At 39.6% G+C, this 20,000-nt stretch overlaps 1 protein-coding gene across 2 annotated transcripts in view; it reads left to right on the forward strand.

The window, feature by feature from the left end:
* Positions 1-20,000, forward strand: part of efna3a (ephrin-A3a) — a 77,760-nt gene that overhangs the window by 50,069 nt on the left and 7,691 nt on the right. The window contains exons 2-3 of one of the 2 annotated variants that reach the window (XM_027002269.3): positions 3,006-3,112; positions 17,661-17,962. In XM_027002269.3, the coding sequence (XP_026858070.1) occupies positions 3,015-3,112; positions 17,661-17,962 (400 nt within the window). In that variant the 5' untranslated portion in view covers positions 3,006-3,014. The remainder of the gene's footprint in view (positions 1-3,005; positions 3,113-17,660; positions 17,963-20,000) is intronic. The other variant, XM_027002268.3, reaches the window with a different exon arrangement.

Here is a 20,000-nt window from a genome sequence, read left to right on the forward strand (position 1 = left end):
GTCGTTGGGCCGCTCACTGTGACAGTCTGAATAATCTCCTCACTTATCTCTCCCCCAAACCCCCCTCTTCCTCACTCTTCTTCTTTTTTTTCTTGTTGGTATCCACTGCCACACCTCCCTTCTATCTGCTTCTTCCTCATTTCCATCCAACTCCAACCTTATCAACCCGGCCTTCATCTCCTCCTCTTTCTTGAACTCCCTGTCCATACCCCCCCACCATGCTGTCTCTTTTTCTCTCTCTCTTTCACTACCATTGGCCTCTACACCTTTGCTTATATATTCTGTGATGTAATGAGCACTGGGTGGTTTAGGATGGGTCAGTGAGTCTGTCTGTCTCTTTCAATCACTCACTCTCTCTCAAACACTCTCTCTCTCTCAATCACTCTCTCCCTTTTTTCTCTCTCAGTCGCTGTCTCACTCTCTCTCTCTCTCTCTCTCTCTCTCTCTCTCTCTCTCTCTCTCTCTCAATCTCTCTTTCTCTCTAAAAAGCAGCCAAGTTAGGGTAGGGAGATTAGGCGCATCAAGCCACAGTGGCCTCAACCCACACAGAGTATTTAGAGTTATTTTTAGATAAGCATTTCACATTTTTCAAGCAAGTTCCTAAGTCTGTGAAGCTACTCCCAATCCTACAGAAATAGACAAGCATAAACACACAAACAGCATAACAGGAACATACACAGACACACACAGAAAGAAATACAGATACACACTCCCAAACAACTCTCAGGCTATCACTTGGTCACCTTCTGTCTGTTACTGTTGGAGAGGTGGTACTGCCTGTCAGGGAGTAGAGTAATTAACACTGATTAGAGAAGCTAACAAGCTTTTCATGCATGTGTACTGGTGTGTATGTGTGAGCAAAATTGTGTTGAGACTGTGTAAAAGGGCCTGCAAGTTTGAAGCATCATTTGTTTTATAAAATGGATGTGAAAATGAGGAAAGAAACAGCTGTGGTAATGAACACCAATAGAAAATGGGGGGGGGGGGCATCATTAGAGGAGCATTTCTGTGAAATATAGAATTGATCAAAGCACTGCCAAGCCTTTTATAATAGGGCATGTTTATGTGTATGTGTATATGTATGTGTATTCATGCCTCATAGCATCTGACACGTAAAACATAATTATTAACGCCCAATTTGACCTGGCAGCACATTTCCCACAGGTACACACAGGTATAATCACACAGCTGCCCTTGTGTTTCAGGGCCATGCAGATTCGTGTTTGTTAACTGCCACATACTGAATACTTTGGTGTATTAATTGCCAGATTAAAATCTCAGAAGTTGCATTTTATGGTTATTGCTCTTTGGGGTCCTCATTGCACACTAGTGTTGTGAAAGTGAGCATTGCACAGGAATGCACAGGAATGCTTCCATGCACAACTGAGTAGAGAGCATGGTCCACATTTCATAATAAAATGTCAGATTTTATCCATTTTTTATGCTTTAGTACAGTCACATATTGCACCCCTACCTGCTCAGGAAACTAGTCTACTCTTTGACAGTTGTAAGAAATAATCCACAAGTGAGAGTGTAGAACTAACTCTCTTCTGCCTGAAATAAAAGCCTAGCTGGAGATTCATGTATGACTAGCCTAGCTCAGAGCCTATACAGCCAAGACCTTTTTACCTATATTTTGTGATTTACATACTTTAGACTGATAATTAGATGAGGCCCAGACAGTTTCAGCTTGTGAGCTTTGACTGGAGACCAGGGGAGTTATATTCAAATATATAAGGGCCCCAGCAATGCAATGTTTTTACTCCCCAAAAACACCTAGCTAATTTACCCCATAATGGGCTTGATAATGAGCTGATGAGTACAGGGGGAAGCACTAAATCTGTGTCATGCTGTGGCATGCAGGACTGCAGAGTAACACGCCATACTGTAAGCTAATTATGCATCTACCCATAGACCACTTAGCAGTGACAAGTGGACTGTGATCAGCATGCTGGTAATTTGCCAACAGCACAAGCAGCCTTCCATGGTTTAATCAGTCAGACTGTTCACTGTGGAAATAATAAAAATGACCAAATCATTATTGGTGTATGCAAAATGCATTTTAGAAGAAGGTTTGTTAACACAGGGCTATCCACACATGGTCTGGCATGAGAGACCTATAGCTGAAATGAGCAATGTTCAAAACCTAATTGCTTTGGACCTTGGTCTTGTGCATGGACCTGTAAAATCTCACATTTGGTTTGATTGGAGTTAGTTGAGTGTTGCTCCCATGTTAACCCGGTGTCAGTGGAAACAGGAGCTCTTCACTAATAGCCCAGCTGAGATTTAGCATGCACTCATTAAAGGCTTTTAGATAAACTGTCATCTAAGTGAGAATTGTATATGGGTCTCTAGAGTTAATTACATTTCTGTTAATAGGCAGTTTATTGACTAGGCAGTCTGCATTAATCCTGTCATTCAGTGGCTTGGCACTGAGGAAAAGTTTCAGTGAGTTTTTATTAACCGTGATTTCAGCTGAGCAGTGTGACCTGGATCCCAAGTCTTGATCAGTGGGGAGTGCAGATTTGCTGCTCACCTCTGTTTCCATAGAAACAGATGTAGAGCCTTTCGGGCATTATGTATTTTTATTCTTAAGTGTCTCCTGGGGATCCCGCAGGCAGGCTGGCCTTGGGGGCCACTAGCAGCCTGGGACAGCCCTGCCTAGTGCACTGTACTTCAGAAACACAATGTGTTGGCTGATTATTGTGCAGTACGTGGGGGTGATGTAGAGAATTGTGCTCAAAGGTTCTGTGGGAACCAGGTGAACAGAAAAAGCATTCCCCAAAACAGAGCGATGAATAATGCATTACCTACCAGTGTAGGTCTCAGCCTCCTTGCCTTGGAGGCCCCTTGTGTCCAATGAAATATTCCAGGGCTCCCATACAAATGATGCCGTTATAAATATTTTTGCCTTCCACAACAACGATGACAAAAGTGCTTACATTCAGAAATGTATGAAATGCTTTTTAAAAGTGCTTGTTTTGCCAATGCTGTAACTCTTGCAGGAACTGAAGATGATGGGTTGGAGGGCTCACCAGGAGACCAGCTGCAGTGCTCACATATTAGCCTATAGGACTTTCATAGAAGCACAGCTTCCTTGCATCATGTTTTGGTATGTGCAGTGTATGGGTCACTAACTGACGAATGTGTGGTGGGGGAGTTGGGGAGTCATGTTTTAGGACAATCAGTGTATGGGTGACTACTCTAAATGACATATGGGGGAGAGAGATTGTTTTTGTATGATCGGTGTATATTTGACTAACTGGAGTGGGGGAGAAAAATGTATATCGTGAATAAATGAGTAGATGATGTCTGATCTAGAAATGGCTGAGCTACATTCTCTAGTTGCAAACGTAGTTAGTTTGGAAGAGAGAAATATTACTATCAGAGAAAGCGAGGAAAGAGAAATATAGGGATTTAAAAAACTTTAGGATTGGTTATAAAGTTACTAGAATTAACTGTTGGGATGAATGAAACCCAACAAGTGACAGCTGTACCAATGACAGCAATCACAAAAATGTACTACATGAACAGAAACCTCGGAAGTAACTGGGACTACCATTATTGTGCAATTGAGTACAACAGTGTCCTGATTCTGTAGTTCAAATGCTGGTTGTTTAATTAGGCAGTCTGTAATGAATTTAATTACTAACCCTGCCCTTCCACAATTAATGGACCTGACCCAAATGTTTTTCCAAGTGCAGCAAGAAGTACGCTTGGATTCCAGGCAATAAAAATAACACAAGCCTAACAGCAAACAATAGATCCATTCCAGTGTGACAGTGGGTAAATATTTTGTGGAGACCTAATATTCTTTACAAAGGTTGTACCACAGTAGGTATAGTGATTATGATGAATGCCATGAGGCATTAACTAACATCTAATCCCTATAAAGCCACATTTATAAATTAAGTAAAACAAAAGATCAAAGGAAATGTCAGCGAGAGACCACACTGTGATGCTGATTAAAATGATCACTGGGGTCACTAGTCATATGTCTTAATCACATGACACAAACAATGAACATTAGAGCAAGGTTTTTTGGTTTTTTTTTTAAGTTTTGTATCTTGTGATCTTTAAGGGACAGAATGCAGTATCATGTGGCCACACTGGTCAGTTCACTTCTGGACACTCGACCTCTGATAGGCATCATCTTCACTTTTTGGATCTTAATTCTTTTATCAATCATAACCCACATGAAAAATAATATGGTTTAATAAATAAAACTTCCCTAATATATCTCTCATAACCCAATATTATCAAGGAATGGCACAGAATCCACATATGTCTTTCACATTTAGGCTTGTGGCCATTGCCATTTATTAAATTGCACTTTTGATTGATTTTCCTATCAAGGTATATTACTTTGATGTAGAAAAAAATGCACAATTACCGACATTGCCACTTCACTGACAGCAGCAATTGTGCTCCCTGAGTAATGTCACTAATGGGTAGCAATGCAATAGTCTGAATGAAACATGATAGTCTTAATTATGAGTGAACTCAGACCTCATCAGAGCTGAAGTGGACCAGACGTAGATCATACTCAGTTGGAAGGAGATAACATGAAAAAAGAACTGAGCCTTTGTTCACATCTTGGTAAAGGTTAGCATCTGGCTTCCCAAATCATGACACACATGAAAACTTGTACAGTGATGGCCCGAGAGCCACAGGGCAAGGAGCAGGATGCACAGACCTCTCTCGACATACACACACATTTATTAACACAAGACACGGGGAAACAATAAAAGCTAACAGCACTCACATATAAGGGTCTAGCGTACAGTGACAGTAAACCCCCCCACCAAGGGCACGGCTCCCAACACGTCTACATTCAGAACAGCGAACCCCAGACCACTATGTACTTTTATTCACACAAGACAACACAGCAAAACCTGGTGCCCACCAAACACAAGGTGAGCTAGGAGCCACCATCAAGGGAGATCTCTCAACATGTGAGAGTACATGCGAAGTACATGCTTCTCCCAGGGCAGTACAGTGATGCTCCATAGCAGGTCTGACAGGTCGGAAGGTGTGGCAATGATCCATAACAGCCTTGATGAAACCGGAAGCACTGCGGCTACCAGGGACAGCAGCAGGCTCAACCAGACAGAAAGCGCCATGGAGACCAGTGATGGCAGCAGCCTCAGTGGGACCAGAAGCACTGCTACAACTGTCAGCGACAGCAGCCTTGGCGGGACCCAGCCGAGACAGATGACGTAACACACCCACATGGACAGTGGGTGCACACAATAATGAGGAGGTGCGCCCGCAGACGAACACAAAAAGTGCACTAACAAAGCTTCTGCTGGAAGGGCAGGCACCGTAGGTGTGTCCCTGGCCCTGCAGGACACACAGAGGTGCACGTCCACCCTGGGTCCAGACATCTGAGACGGACTACGGCCCACACATCGCCAGCTGTCCAGGGAGAGCCCATCATGGAGATGAAGTCCTTGAGGCAGTCCTATTCCTGGGCTTTGGGTGGATCCACAAAGTACTCATAGCCTCCTTCTGGAAGAGAGAGAGAAGAGACAACAGAAGCACTAGCTGCCACACTAGACCACCCATATAGTGATCCCAGAGGAGCCAATCAGCTCCCCATAGGCCCAGCTCGGTAGCACTAGCGTCCCCCCACCCCCCAAGAAATTCGAAGGGGGTTCCCCGCTTTGTTTGAAGTGGGCAATGTCTTTCTCATCCTCCAGTTTGGCTGTGAGCTTTGATTGAGGTCCTCTCCCCAACATCCAGGGATCCAGGCAGCAGCTTGGGATGTCAGCAATAGGGAGCCCTCAGGAGTAGGAATATCCCCTAGCATTAGAGCATCGTGTTTCCTCTTGGTGCACGACTGCTTTGTGCCATCCCATTAGCTCAACCTTGAGTGCATACTCGTGAGCAATCCTGTGGTTGTCGGTCATTCTGTGAGGCCTGAGTTCCACAGGGCAGGGAGCAAGATGCACAGACCTCTCTCGTTAAAGACAGATATGTATTAGACACGACCATAAACAATCAGCGTTGATGCCACTCACACAACAGACTAGTGAAATGTGCAGTAAATGATAAACAATTAACAAGTAAAACAACACACAGTGAACATGAACACTAATGCTAACATGAACATGTACAATGACCGACAATCTGGTACAACAGACAGGAGGTTTAAATACAAACATAAATAAAACAAAGAACAGGGTGCAGGTGAGTGTTTAACAAGGGGGTGGGGCAACAAACAAGGAGTCAGTCACATTGAACACAGTCAACAATAGACTTCCACTGCACGTGGTGGGCCATACCACATGATCAGTGGGAAGGGGAGCAGTACCAGTGCTTGTATTTTCTAGTATAGTCTGTGTAGAGGTTCAGACTATTTATTATACCTGACACCACAGCATTTAATTGTTCTGCATAGATATGCTGGCTCAGTTGTGGCTTGTCAGCAGGTAAAAACTAACTTAACTTATGCATAATTATCCGAGTGTGTTTTGTATGTGGTGAATGTAAAATTTGATGCTGATTTATAGTCTGTTTGTGCAGGAACCCATCTAGAAGCTGAATACTAATGCTTTAACTTCCTGCTGATGGTCTCCACAACCCCCAGGGTTCCCCTTAGGGCATGAATGGATAACAGTGCCAGATGAGGATTCACTGTTGATTTACACACACACACAGACACAGACACACACACGCTCACACACATGCCATGTGCACAAACACATAGACACACAGTAAGGGAAAGAGAGAGAAAATGAGATTTTATGCTAATCAACTAATGCATGATTTCTTACAGTTCCCTACAGTCATCTCTATGGTATTCTTCCTTTTGTTTTTGTTTTTTTCTCTTCTCATGAAGTCTCTTTTCTTCCCTCACTACAACTCAGAAAGGCCCATGATTCATTCTACTAAGCACATTGCACATGGAGCCTGCAGACCTGGTAGCTACTACTCAGCCATAATTGTGGGGTGTTTTTTTACAGTTCGTTGATTGAAGGAAAAAGTTAACTGCGTAATACTCCATTATACAACATAATATTAAATGAATGTTCAATCACTGCCTTTGTCTGCAATACAAAATTAAAACAAGGAAAAAGTTAACTGCATAATACTCCATTGTACAACATAATATTAAATGAATGTTCAATCATTGCCTTTGTCTGCAATACAAAATTAAAATAAGGCTCCAACAAAGGAGTTAATGTAAAATTTGATCTTATAGGTGCAGGTTTGCAGAAGTGTTCCTAGTCTTTCTTTGATTTAAAACAGTTTAAATAATTTATACTTATATCACAATGGTTAATTAAAAATATAATATTGTTAATCACAATACTAAATTTACTTTTAATTTTACTCATTTTCTCATTTTAACTATAGCATAATTTGATTATTTGTTAATTATCTGCTGACAGAACAAAATGAAAGATATGCCTCCACTAACCTGTCCAGGTTTTTTCTATTGAAAACCCCTGAGAACAGTTGTAGGTTATGCAAATTATGTAAGCTTAATGTGCAAATACTGTCCAAAGATGAGACAGAGGGAGAGAGACAGAGAGAAAGAGAAAAATGAGAGAGAAAGCGAGAGAGAGAGAGAGAGAGAGAGAGAGAGAGAGAGAGAGAGAAGGTTAATTATTAATCACTGTGGTACGGCAGATGCACTGCCCTAACCTTACCTTCAGTCTCTTATTACCTGTGGGTGGGTGGGGGTGCATCTGTATCTGTTCTTATGTATAAAGTGTAAATAATTACTCCACCTCTCTGACTGGCTGCATGAGCTCCAGGGTGTTAGAACAGTTATGTTAAAAGGAAGGCTGTTTTTTTTTACATCAGATATAAATAATAATGGCATGCAGATGCCTGAAATGATCTGTCTGCAGGTTTGGCATATTTTTTGTATCATCTCCTGTGCAAAATTAGTCTGGGTGAATGTGATGAAGGATTGCACTCTAAGTGTTATATTAAAGACTGGTACTCAGTTACTGCATTAATGTAATCCATGACTTGCAAAATTGACATTCTTTATGACAACAGAATCAAGGTGTCATGACTGCAAATTCATAAGAATTTACTTCCCAGCTCATATATCAGGAATCATTACAGTACGTTGTATACATTTTCTTCAAAATCCATTTATATGCAACCCAATCTCCTTCAAATTCAGAAAGCAATTTGTCTAAATTTGTGGTGAGATCACCCACACCAAATCAAGAAATCTGTCTCTGTCCCTATTCATCTGATTCTGTTTCTCTGCTTTGCACTCTCTTTGAAAGAGCAGAGTTTTGGAGAAGCTCATACCCTTTGTGTCAGATTAACTGGGAGAGCACTGGTTCCTTTTGCACTGTACAGTGTAAAGCCTATGCTGGTCACCTGCTCTTTAAACGGAGGTATACTATAATGTGACTGCAGAGCTTCTCTCTCTCTCTCTGAGTGTGTGTGCGTGTGTGTGTGTGTGTGTGTGTGCGTGTGTGTGCGTGTGTGCGTGTGTGTGCGCGTGTGTGTGCGTGTGTGCGTGTGTGTGTGCGTGTGTGTGTGTGTGTGTGCGTGCGTGCGTGTGTGTGTGTGTGTGTGCGTGTGTGTGCGTGTGAGTGTGTGTGCGTGTGTGTGCGTGTGTGAGTGTGTGCGTGTGTGTGTGTGTGTGTGTGTGTGTGCACGCGCACACGCATATTAGTCATGGATTACACCACTCTTCCAAATAGATGGTCAGTTGACCAAATTATGATTAAAAAAGTATTCTGCTACAATGTAGTTGGATTGGTGTATACTAAGATATATGACTGTGCAGTACAGTAGGGAGTGATGTGTGGTCTCCTGGCATTAGCAGTAAACAGGTCAAGTTAGAGGCGCTTTCATCTTTTTCAGATTTTTACATAGCCCTTAACACTTAGTTTAAACAGATCTGTTATTAATAGCCACACATATGACCTTTCTGTAGGATTACAGCTGTACCTACTGTGCAAATACAGTTGGGTGATATGTGAACTTGGAATGATATGATGCTTATCATGGTCATTAAAAGAATAACCTAAAATGTAGAATAAATAAAAAATTGCTGCAAAAATGCTACAAAAAGAATTTAAATATTAATATTTTTAGAACCTAAAATGTTATTCATATATTGAGGCTGTAAAATATTTACGATATTTATTTCATTTTGGTGTTTCAGTTTACATATGCAATAGCAAATCTGTGTCTGTACACCTGAGTTCTGCTTTCATTTTCATCTTTTATTTACATTTTTGATAATCACATCATTGTCATGTGGAGGACTGGCAATCTACAATTTTTAAATTTAAATATTATAAAGTCTATAATTTTTATTGAGCTGCTACCTTGTTTCTAGTTATAACTACAGTCACAGAATTTCCACCAAATATATTTCAAGTTCAAGTTCAAGTTCAAGTTCGGTTTATTCGTCACATACATAGTCATACACAGTATAACACGCAGTGAAATGGTGGAGAGTGCTCTGTCCAAACTGAGGAAGAGACACAGGGGTGCATAGAGAAAAATATATATATGCAGATAAATATATATATTCTATGTATGTACAAAAATATATTAACAATTATTTAAGGCAAACCATTTGCTATTTTGAAGCAGCTTTTTTATTATATCCTAACACACACACACAAAAAAATGTCTATAGATCTATACTGGAAAATACACCATTATGCACTGGAAGTCCAGGATATTGCCATCTAATATTTATCTGTGTAGCTACTACACTGTATAGATATTAAACCAATGGTGACCTCTCAATTCCTCACTGATGCCATCAGTTTGCTCGACTCCATTCATGCTCCGGAAATACATTTTCACCTGCTAGAGTACATTTTTGTTTGTTTGTTTTTTTTCTTTCCAAATAACAGTGCTGTTGCAAGCTTCTGATGTGCTAATGACTTCAAAGCATTAGCACATCATTGTATAGCGATTGTGGTGACAGCCCCATGTTAGTGTGTTGGCTATGACAGAAATCGTAGCTGTCGGCTGAGGTGGGAGTAAAGGACTTGCCTTTGTTTCCCCTGCTTGGTTCCACTATGTCACGGCACAGCCCCCTCCTCCTAGGTGTGTGTGTGTGTGAGTGTGTGTGTGTGAGTGTGTGTGTGTGTGTATGTGTGTGTGTGTGTGTGTGTGCGTGTGTGTGTGTGTGTGTGCGTGTGTGTGTGTGTGTGTGTGTGTGTGTGTTCATATGCATGGACACACCCCTCCTGTGTATCACACTTGTTCCTTGTTTTACACTGTTACCGTGTGTATATGTGAAGTCCTGTTTAGTCATTGGTCTTTGTTGGTATTTGACCCCCATGCATGCTGTGTATCAACTGCCTCATTGTGCGTTGCTTCATTGTGCATTCAGACTGCTTGTTACATTCCAAGTGGTGTTAGTGATTAATGTTCTTCATGTTTGGTTTTGTTTTGTTACGTGCTTTAATGGACATCTGTGTGTGGGACATGGGTCGTCTGTGCATCCTGCCTAGCCACACACGTCACACACTATAAGGCATTATGTCACACCTCTGCCTGCTAGATAAGTCAAAAGTCCACAAGGTGCACAACAACAAAAATGAAGTGCTATAGTCAATATGGTACTGTATCATTATACTCTTATTGACAGGCACTCGGTGTAATGGCTTCATTATATTGATCTTGGAAAGTACATGTTTGACATGGACCAAGAAACATTTGTTGCTTCTGTGTTATATACTAGATCAAATGAGACGTGTTTTATTGAATCTTATAAGTTTTACACAACAGTAACAGCCATTCGATAATGCTTAGTATGTTGATCATCTTAGCCATAAATGGATTTCAGGTATAACAAGAATTGGGATATGCTGAAACACTGTCACTTTGAAATTGAGTATAATGAATCTGACTGGCGGTGTTCAGCATGAATACAGGAAATATGACAGTAATCCCATCTTCCAATGACTTTGGAGTTGATTGTTGATTCACTCAAAGAAAATAAGTGAGTTGCATTTGAGTCATGCTTCTTTCTCCCCAAAATGGGAGGGATTATTCCTGTTTGGAATCACAATGAAAGAATTTGCAACTAAGAAGCAAGCTATGGCATTTATATTGATGAAGTCTTCAGATCATTTCAGTCAGGTTTGTTTTTGTGAAGTGTGCCACCTTGTTAAGGTGATATGTTCTTTTGAGGATTGAATGTCATATGCTATTGCTTCAGATGAGACAAAGTCATCTGTTCTCATCAGATTGCAGTAATCTGGTCATTAAACATGGCAGGTCCCTCCTTTGGGGGGAGTTGTTTGTTTGTTTATTTGTTTCGTTCTTTGTTAGGGTGCAGTGTTGGAGTGACCGTGATGGTTCATAGTTAAAAATTATGAAGTTATACTAAAACATGTGCTATTTTGTTATATGTTGATGTTTGAAACTTTCTATTTCATTAAGGAAAGGATGCTTGTTATATTCTTCCTGTTCAAACAAAGAGCAGTTTTTCAAATCACTTCTATTATTCATATAACACTAGCATTAATTATATGATAAATTAGGCTACAAAGATAAAGAAAGCAAACTGCTTACTTCCAATTAGATCATAGAATCCTGTGTACTGTTAGCAATCTAATGAATAGCTATTTTCATTTAACTAGATTTTTCAATAATTCATATCCCTCAAGAAATGAAAATGTTTAGTGTTTTTAATTGTTCCACTTTCACCATTTTTTCCCATAACATAGCTTATTTGAAGCTTCCAGTGGAAAGTATGTGTAATTTTAGTGCAGATGTTCCAAGTGTAGTCATCAAGAGCCTCCAGCCAAATTGCACATTTTTTTCTATTCCAGCCCCCAGTCTATGTGATGTGGGTAATCAAAGGCAACAGAAGCTGCAGGATGTTGATTACCTGGCTAAGTTGTGTTGAGAGCTGGAATAGAATGAAATTTTTTAAAGACTGGCAGACCCTAGAAACTGGACTAGGAGCTTTTGTCTTAGTGATCAATATTCTGGAAGTAGAATCTCCAGCAATGGGTAGCATGGTTATTGTGTAAGGAGCCTAATTTCCTTGCATTGCAAAGTGAATTTTAGAGTTTGCTACTATTTGTTAAATTACAGTTTGTTGTGTCACAGAGGACTTGAGAGGAAAAATGTATTCTGTAAGATATTGATATTACTGTTGTGATCACAATGAACACTGAGAATTGGGATAAGAAATACATTACACACTATTGCAACCGCTAAGGTTTTCAAAGTGACCCGATGCCTCATCTTTTCCTTCCCAGTGGAAGAAGGAAAGGAATGGAGAGATAAACTTTATCTGTATCTGTGCTTTTAATAGACCACAACAAAATGCAGTTTCACCAACAGGCTTGGTATTAACACACCGAAAGGTTTAGAGGCACCACTTCTACTTTCTCAGGGCATATTTCAAAAGCTTCATTGACTTTCTCTGACTTCCCTGCAATTTGAATTCCATGGGCTGGACATTCAGTAAGGCTCACTATGGTGCAGAGATCAGTGCTTAGAAAAGTGAATAAGAATCCATGGCCCAGAGGAGTTTTTAACGTTAGACAGTGGAAGGAACCAGAGGTGTCTGGGGTTAAATCCCAATAATGCCAATTAAGAGAAGGCATACTATGCTTCATGCAATATTTTCCTGGTTGGCTATGCTGTGTAATATAGACATGGTTGGGGAACATTGAGCATTTAGTAGACAAAAAGAAATACAAAAAAATGGCAAAAAAACTTAAAACTAAAAATTGCATAATATTTTTTTAATGGTCTCAACAGAAAATACTTGGAAAATGTTGGACATCCAGACATGTTAGTTTGAATTTTATATCAAAAATGTGTGTACAAGAAAACTATGTACATGAATTTCCCTGTTTCCTCCCAATGCTTAACTGCAGCAATGAGCTACACAGTAGCACAGGTCTCAGGAGTGCATTTTTTTAGTTCTTGTCAATTTTCTGACCAATGATTTGTTAAATTGTTAAATTTAATTTTGGGTTTGGCCCAATTTCTTTCTTTTCTTTTTTTTGCCCTGGAGTGTAGATATAATAATACTGTACAATAATACTAATAAAATGCAATGTGAGGTACTTGAATTGATTCAGTTTAGCTATATGGCCAGGTGTTCGGTTAATGTTGATGATGTGAGGTAGTAAAGTTTCTCTTGCTTTCCCTCTGTCTTTACTTCAGTACATAATCATGACTGATTGTCATTTGAGGATTATATATATGAGCATGTCTTGGTTCGAGAAATAAGCTTCCTTTGCCTACCTCATATAGGTTTTCAAGTTATTTAAAGCAGTGTAATTAAATCATTTGAAATGCATCTTTGCTATGATGCTCTTCATGGACTTAATTAATCATAAATTAGTCATTTACATTTATGGCATTTAGCATAGAGCTTTTACCCAAAGCAACTTACAATTATGAGCTGTACAACTTGAGCAATAGTTAAGGGCCTTGCTCAGGAGCCCAAAAGTGACAATTTAGCAGTGGGGCTTGAACCAGCAACTGTCCAATTACAAGTCAAGTACCTTAAGTACCTAGTCATTCACTCAGCCAATAAATCAGTCATTTACACAGTCAGTCACCCATTCAGTCACTCACCCAGTCAATAAATCAGTAACTCACTCATTCATTCACTCAGCCAAAAGATCAGTCACTCATTCAGTCACTTAGTCAATAAATCAGTAACTCATCAGTTACTCACTCACTCAGTCAATAAATCACTCACTCACTCATTCAGACACTCACACACAGTCAATAAATCACTCATTCAGTCACTCAGTCAATAAATTAGTCACTGACGCATTCACTCACTCAATCAGTCAATAAATCAGTAACTCACTCATTCAGTCACTCAGTCAATAAATCAGTCACTCATTCAGTCGCTTAGTCAATAAACTGGTAACTCATCAGTCACTCACTCTTTCAGACACTCACTCACTCAGTCAATAAATCACTCACTCATTCAGTCACTCAGTCAATAAATCAGTCACTCATTCAGTCACTTAGTCAATAAATCGGTAACTCATCAGTAACTCACTCATTCGGTCACTCAGTCAATAAATCACTCACTCATTCAAACACTCACTCACTCACTCACTCAATAAATCACTCACTCATTCAGTCACTCAGTCAATAAATTAGTCACTGACACGTTCACTCACTCATTCAGTCAATACATCAGTAACTCATTCATTCACTCACTCAGTCAATAAATCAGTCACTCATTCAGAAACATTGAGCAAACCACAAGATGGAGCTATAACAACTAGTTACAAGTTACAAATAGTACAAGTAGTTTTTGCATGAATAATTGAAAGGGAATACATTGGCATGAATGCACATCCGTTCGATCTCATGAATGCACATTCATGCAATCTCATGAATGTACATATATTTTCACTTATATATTGGGTGAAAGACCTAATGCATACTCTGCATAAGTATATAGAGCACATTCCATGCAGCTGCAGTACCACAACAGCTGTTTATTGATATGGAAAAAATTCACTCAGAGTAAAGATGAACACATGCAAAAATGGCTCAGAAGACTGATGTTTTAACAGTGGCGCCTATAAACCAAACACAAGCTGTGTAATAAATTTTAAATTATACCATTATTATTACAGAAATAAATGCTTTCATTTTGATTTCAGCAAGTATTTGAGAGACTTAACGGTGTCTAGATTTTCAAAATGTGATCAGATCCTGATTGGGGCACCAAGAAATGCAACTGCTGATGCCTTTGCTGTTGTACCATTGAGCAAAATGCTTAACAGAGTAGCCTCAGGGGTACTTTCGCATATTGACCCTGTGTCCCCTACCACAAAGTGACCCTGTGTCCCTGACCACATAGTGACCCTGCTTCTCCATCTATATAGTGATGCTATATCTCCTACCACATAGTGACCCTGTATATATATTACATCCAGGCAAAGTTTTTTTTTTCTGAAAACTGCTCTCTCTCTCTCTATAAAAGATATAGTGGATATGCTTAAGAAATTGTTGTTGAGTCTACTGCAAGTAAGTGAACAGTTTGAGGTGTGATTATACCTTCACGTCGACTATACCATTTTTTTAAAAATCATTAGCAGTGCAAAAAAATTTGATGACCATCTGCGAGGCTGCCACCAGTCAGAACTTAATTGAACTGTCACTCACAGTCCATTGATAGAACAGGAAGCGGATCATACAGTTTCAGCCTAAATTGAATAGCATGTCAGTGCCAAATGAGGAAGAAATGATACCCTTTTTCATAGAGTGAAATTTCTTTTGAAATGAATGCCGCATTACTCCTCAAGCGGAGGTGCATAAATCAGCGCATGAGCGTAGTGAGTTTCTGCACTCCTGACATTCCCCTGATTTCCTTCCCTCCTGCTCTCTTGCACTCCATCACGTTTCACTAACGAGGACCATCAGTCATACTCCATCATATTTTATCTAACAAGGTTCCTCTTCCATATTCTGTCACTTTAAACTAACAAAGCTCATCTTCTTACTTATAAGAAGATGATGATGAGTCAGCAAAGGATCTAAGCATCTAAGAGGGAGATAAAACTGTTTTGCTTTTTAGAGAGAGTACTATATCTTTCTCCCTCTCTTTCTCTTGCTTTTTCGTTCTCACTCTTTCTCACTATCGCACTCTCATTCTTTTGCTCTCTCTCTCTCTATCGCTCTGTGTCCATCTTCTGTGCAACTAACAGAGCCAGGAAGTGTGCTGCCTCCTGATGATTTGCTGGAGCACCCACTTGGGCTAATGTAAGGAGAAGCAGAGCCTGTGCTCCTCTCCACTGACATGTCAAAAACACGCTGCCCTTTTAAGGCACACCAGGATACCACAAGGTGTGCTCTGACAAGATGTGCTTTGCCTACTTCTGGATCAGAAGTAGCTTATTGCTCTCTCACTTGTATGCCATATTACTCCTGCCATGAATCGTTAATATAATTCCATATATTTACCTGTTTTTGTCTTTCGTTTTTGATGGTTCACATCTTTCTTTTCTTCCATCTGTCCTTGTCTCTACCCACCACACTCTTTTCATCTTTCTCTACTCTTTCATCCTCTCTCTCTCTCTTTCAGTCTCTCTAAATATAGCCCACTTTGAAGCTTCCATTTTTTGTGTTCTTCTAAAAAAACGGCAAGATAAAAATCTGTCAACTCTTGTAGTTGTGTGTGTGTGTGTGTGTGTGTGTGTGTGTGTGTGTGTGTGTGTGTGTGTGTGTGTGATTGCAGGCACACAGATATATAAATTATTTTACTGTCTTCATGAAGGTCCAGATGTCTCCACAACAATGGGAAAACCTGAAAATGTTGACCTTGCGTGCACATTTCACAGGTCCCATTTAGGTGAAAAATAAATTTTCCCTCTGTCCACTGAAAAATTAAGGCTGCCAAAAAAAGGACAGCTCTATTCAGGAATGTCATTTCCATTTCCCACTGTGTTGACAAGGAAAGTTAGAAACTGATTAGAAAGAAAATCAGTGTAGATGAAAGCACAGATAGAAAGGCATTAAAGCACATACAAAGCAGAGCATGGAGTATATTTAGAAGGTAGTAGGTATGAATAATGCACACTGGAGACTGCTAGAAAGTCCTGCAGTACAGTTGTTTGTGAAAAAGAGGTGTGTGAGAAAGAAAGCAAGGGTGGGAGGAAATGATGCAAAGCAGAGGAAAGGAGGTGTCATAGTATATATTTAGAGAGGCAAGGAGATGGGGTGGGTGACAATTCTGATCCTCATTTTGTAATTGAATAATAATCTCCTACGGGGCCTGACCTAGAATTGTAAATGTGTGTGTGTGTGTGTGTGTGTGTGTGTGTGTGTGTGTGTGTGTGTGTGTCCGTGTGTACATGGCACTACTACACAAGGGGAATAGGGCAGGATGGCTAAGATTAAATGAAATACTGCCACCTCCTGTTTGAAATGTAGCTGCACACACTTTTATAATGAAAAATGATCATTTTCAATATGCTCTGACAGAGTGCTGGAATATAAAAATATAACTTATTTTCATACTTCAAACAGGATACATTTTTTGGAAAGGTCAATGAGATAAATCATCTTCTCTCTCGCTCTCTCTATCTATATATATATATATCACTTTGACTAAATATCTGAGTCAAGGGATGTACTCTCTTGTTCTCATTTTTCTTACATTCCCTTGCCCTATTTCCTAAAACCTATGCACTTTACACTTATTAACTTCACTTGCACAGAACATCAAATAAAGGATGATTCCATAGTCCTGGCCAGAGCCCAGATGAGCTCCCAGCACACCTGTACCAAACAACACACTGTTTACCTGGTACAGTTGAGTTGGAAGCTGGAATAGAGCAAAATGGGAAACCTTCTGGCATTCCCTGAGGACTGGACTGGGAAACACTGATGGAAAGAGATGATAACCGAATCTCTAAAATGCATCTTTCTGAGCAATATCCCATTATCTCCCTCCCCAGGGGTCCAAAATGAATACCTGCCAGTCAACAGATGGGAGTATAAATGTGCTTTGGTGGAAAAGGGTCACAGGGCAGCACTGGCTGGTAGCAGAACCTCTTATGGAACTGCAGTGTACCCTAACCTACAGTGTAAATTGCTACTTCCCACTTTTATGGCCTGTATAATAACATTTTGGCTTTTCACTATACCTGCTGTTAGTAGATGGGTCACAAATGTCCATTCTGGACCTGGTCCTTCTCTCTTTACAGTTTGCGGAGGGAGGGTTACACGGTCCAGGTCAACGTCAACGACTACCTGGACATCTACTGCCCGCACTACAACCTGAGCCAGAGGGGGGCACTAGAGCGTGGTGTGGCCGAGCAGTACGTGCTCTACATGGTCAGCTACCGCGGCTACCGCACATGTGACCCACAGATGGGCTTCAAGCGCTGGGAGTGTAACCGGCCACATGCACCCCATGCACCCATCAAGTTCTCGGAGAAGTTCCAGCGCTACAGCGCCTTCTCGCTGGGCTACGAGTTCAGTGTGGGCCATGAGTACTACTACATCTGTAAGTATTCATTAGGAAAAGACTAATTTATTAATAATACTATATCTCTAAGTATTGGTTAGGACAAACCAAGATATTTATTAATAATACTACATCTGTAAGTATTGGTTAGAAAAAATCTAAATATTTATTACTACCGCTATATCTGTAAGCATTGCTTACAAGAAACTTATGTATTAGTACTACTACATCTGTAAATATTGGTTCAGATAAGTATTTATTAGTAGTATTTGAGAACTGCTACATTTAAAAATGGATGGATGTGTGTTATTACAGTGCATTAGTACATTGGTAACATAGGAAGAGTTTCCTGCTGTTTCATCAGAGCTACAAAATGTTGCCTTTTGATGTGGTAAATTATGTTCTGCAATGTGTAAATATTCAGTTAAGTGATGAATAACTTATATGTTATCACTGCTGTTTGGCATGCAAAACTGCCAAATGTCCTGTTAAATCTCATTGAAATGTTAACAATGGGTCTCACGAGTCACTTTAAGATTATTAATTATGATTTCTGTATTAATTGTTGAGGTCTAATACGTATAATTCATCAGCAGGAAAAGCATAAGTAAAAAAAAAAATTTGGACTGTTAAAAAGATTTCAGTTGTTTTACATATTAGTGCAGCTCTGTATTGCTGCTTGGCCCTGGATATTTTGGATATGGATTAAACCAAGATTAGGATTAAATTTAGTTCTGTAATACTTTCAAAGTGAGAATAAATTAGAACAAGGTTTAACATATGGTCCAACAACTTCTGTCTCTTGTCAGAAATTACATTTGGCTTTGCTGAGTCTGTGCTACTGTTCTTTGAATCCTGGCAGATATTTCGCACTAGGTTAGAAATACACACATTAGTAAATTCCAAAAACATTTTTCTTCTGGAGAAAACATTAGTTCATCATTTTGTTCAGTTGAAGATATGGTTATTTTTATGAATGATGTAGCCTCTTTGGTTTTATTAAATAAGTTAACTAAATAGGGGATGGGTGCTTTGCCAAGTTGAAGGAATCTGGAGAGGGTGATTTTTCTAGTTACTAAAGCAAAGGAAGGAGTTGTAGGTCTTTGTGAGCTCTTTTCAACTCACACATAGTATTTACAGTATTCATATTTTAAAATGTATGTTAACTAAAGATTGAAGAATATGAATTTTATTGTAATTGATGTAATTTACCCTAAAAGTGGCCTTATTAAGACAGCTGTTGACAGTAACCATATCATCTTGCTTTTGTAGTCTGACATGAGAAAACTGCAACTCTATCCATTACTGGTATTTAGAACGCAACCTTCATACCACCAAGTTTATTGAGTTTATCATACTTATCATTATCAATAAGCATTGTGGCCACGTGGTTAGGAATCTGAGTTAGTCAGTAGGGTAATATTTGTACATGGCAAAACCTGATTTTCACAAACCCCTTCACTTTCACAAAACATTGCAAGATATGTTAGTTTTAATTTATAAAAATTATAATTACATTTTGGCTAGTTCTGACATTTTTAGGCCTAACTGTGGTAATGTGTTTTGTGGAAAGTAGTAACAGACTGACTGTGCGAACATGTGCAAGCTTGTGTTTGCTTGTTTTCTTGTTTCCTTGTTTCGGCAGGTTTTATTTTCCATCTTGTCTACAGCTACAGCCTGTGAACATAGCAAAGAAATAAGCTAAGCACTGATCCAGCAAAATAACACTGAATTGGCCAGTCCAATTTTAATGATCTATTTTCATTATCAAAGTCACACTTTATTTACGCATTTACGCAAGCAAGGCTACCTGCACTGTGTTGGTTTTAATGTTCCATTTGGAGCAACGAGTTAACATTAGACCATCTATTGGTAGTAAACAGGCTTAGCCTGCATACACAGCTAACATATATCAAAACCTAGATACTCAAATTGGCAATGGACCTGTTCTCAGGCCACCTAACAGAGAACCCTGCTTTAGTGCCTCATGTTCCCGCTATCTATCTAGAACTCCAGCACAACAGAGCACAATATTAGAGCAGCACAGTATGGAAGCATTTAGACTCATTGGGTGTTT

The sequence above is a fragment of the Electrophorus electricus genome, chromosome 2, assembly GCF_041902795.1.
Source record: "Electrophorus electricus isolate QZ-2024a chromosome 2, ASM4190279v1, whole genome shotgun sequence".
NCBI classification, from domain to species: domain Eukaryota; kingdom Metazoa; phylum Chordata; class Actinopteri; order Gymnotiformes; family Gymnotidae; genus Electrophorus; species Electrophorus electricus.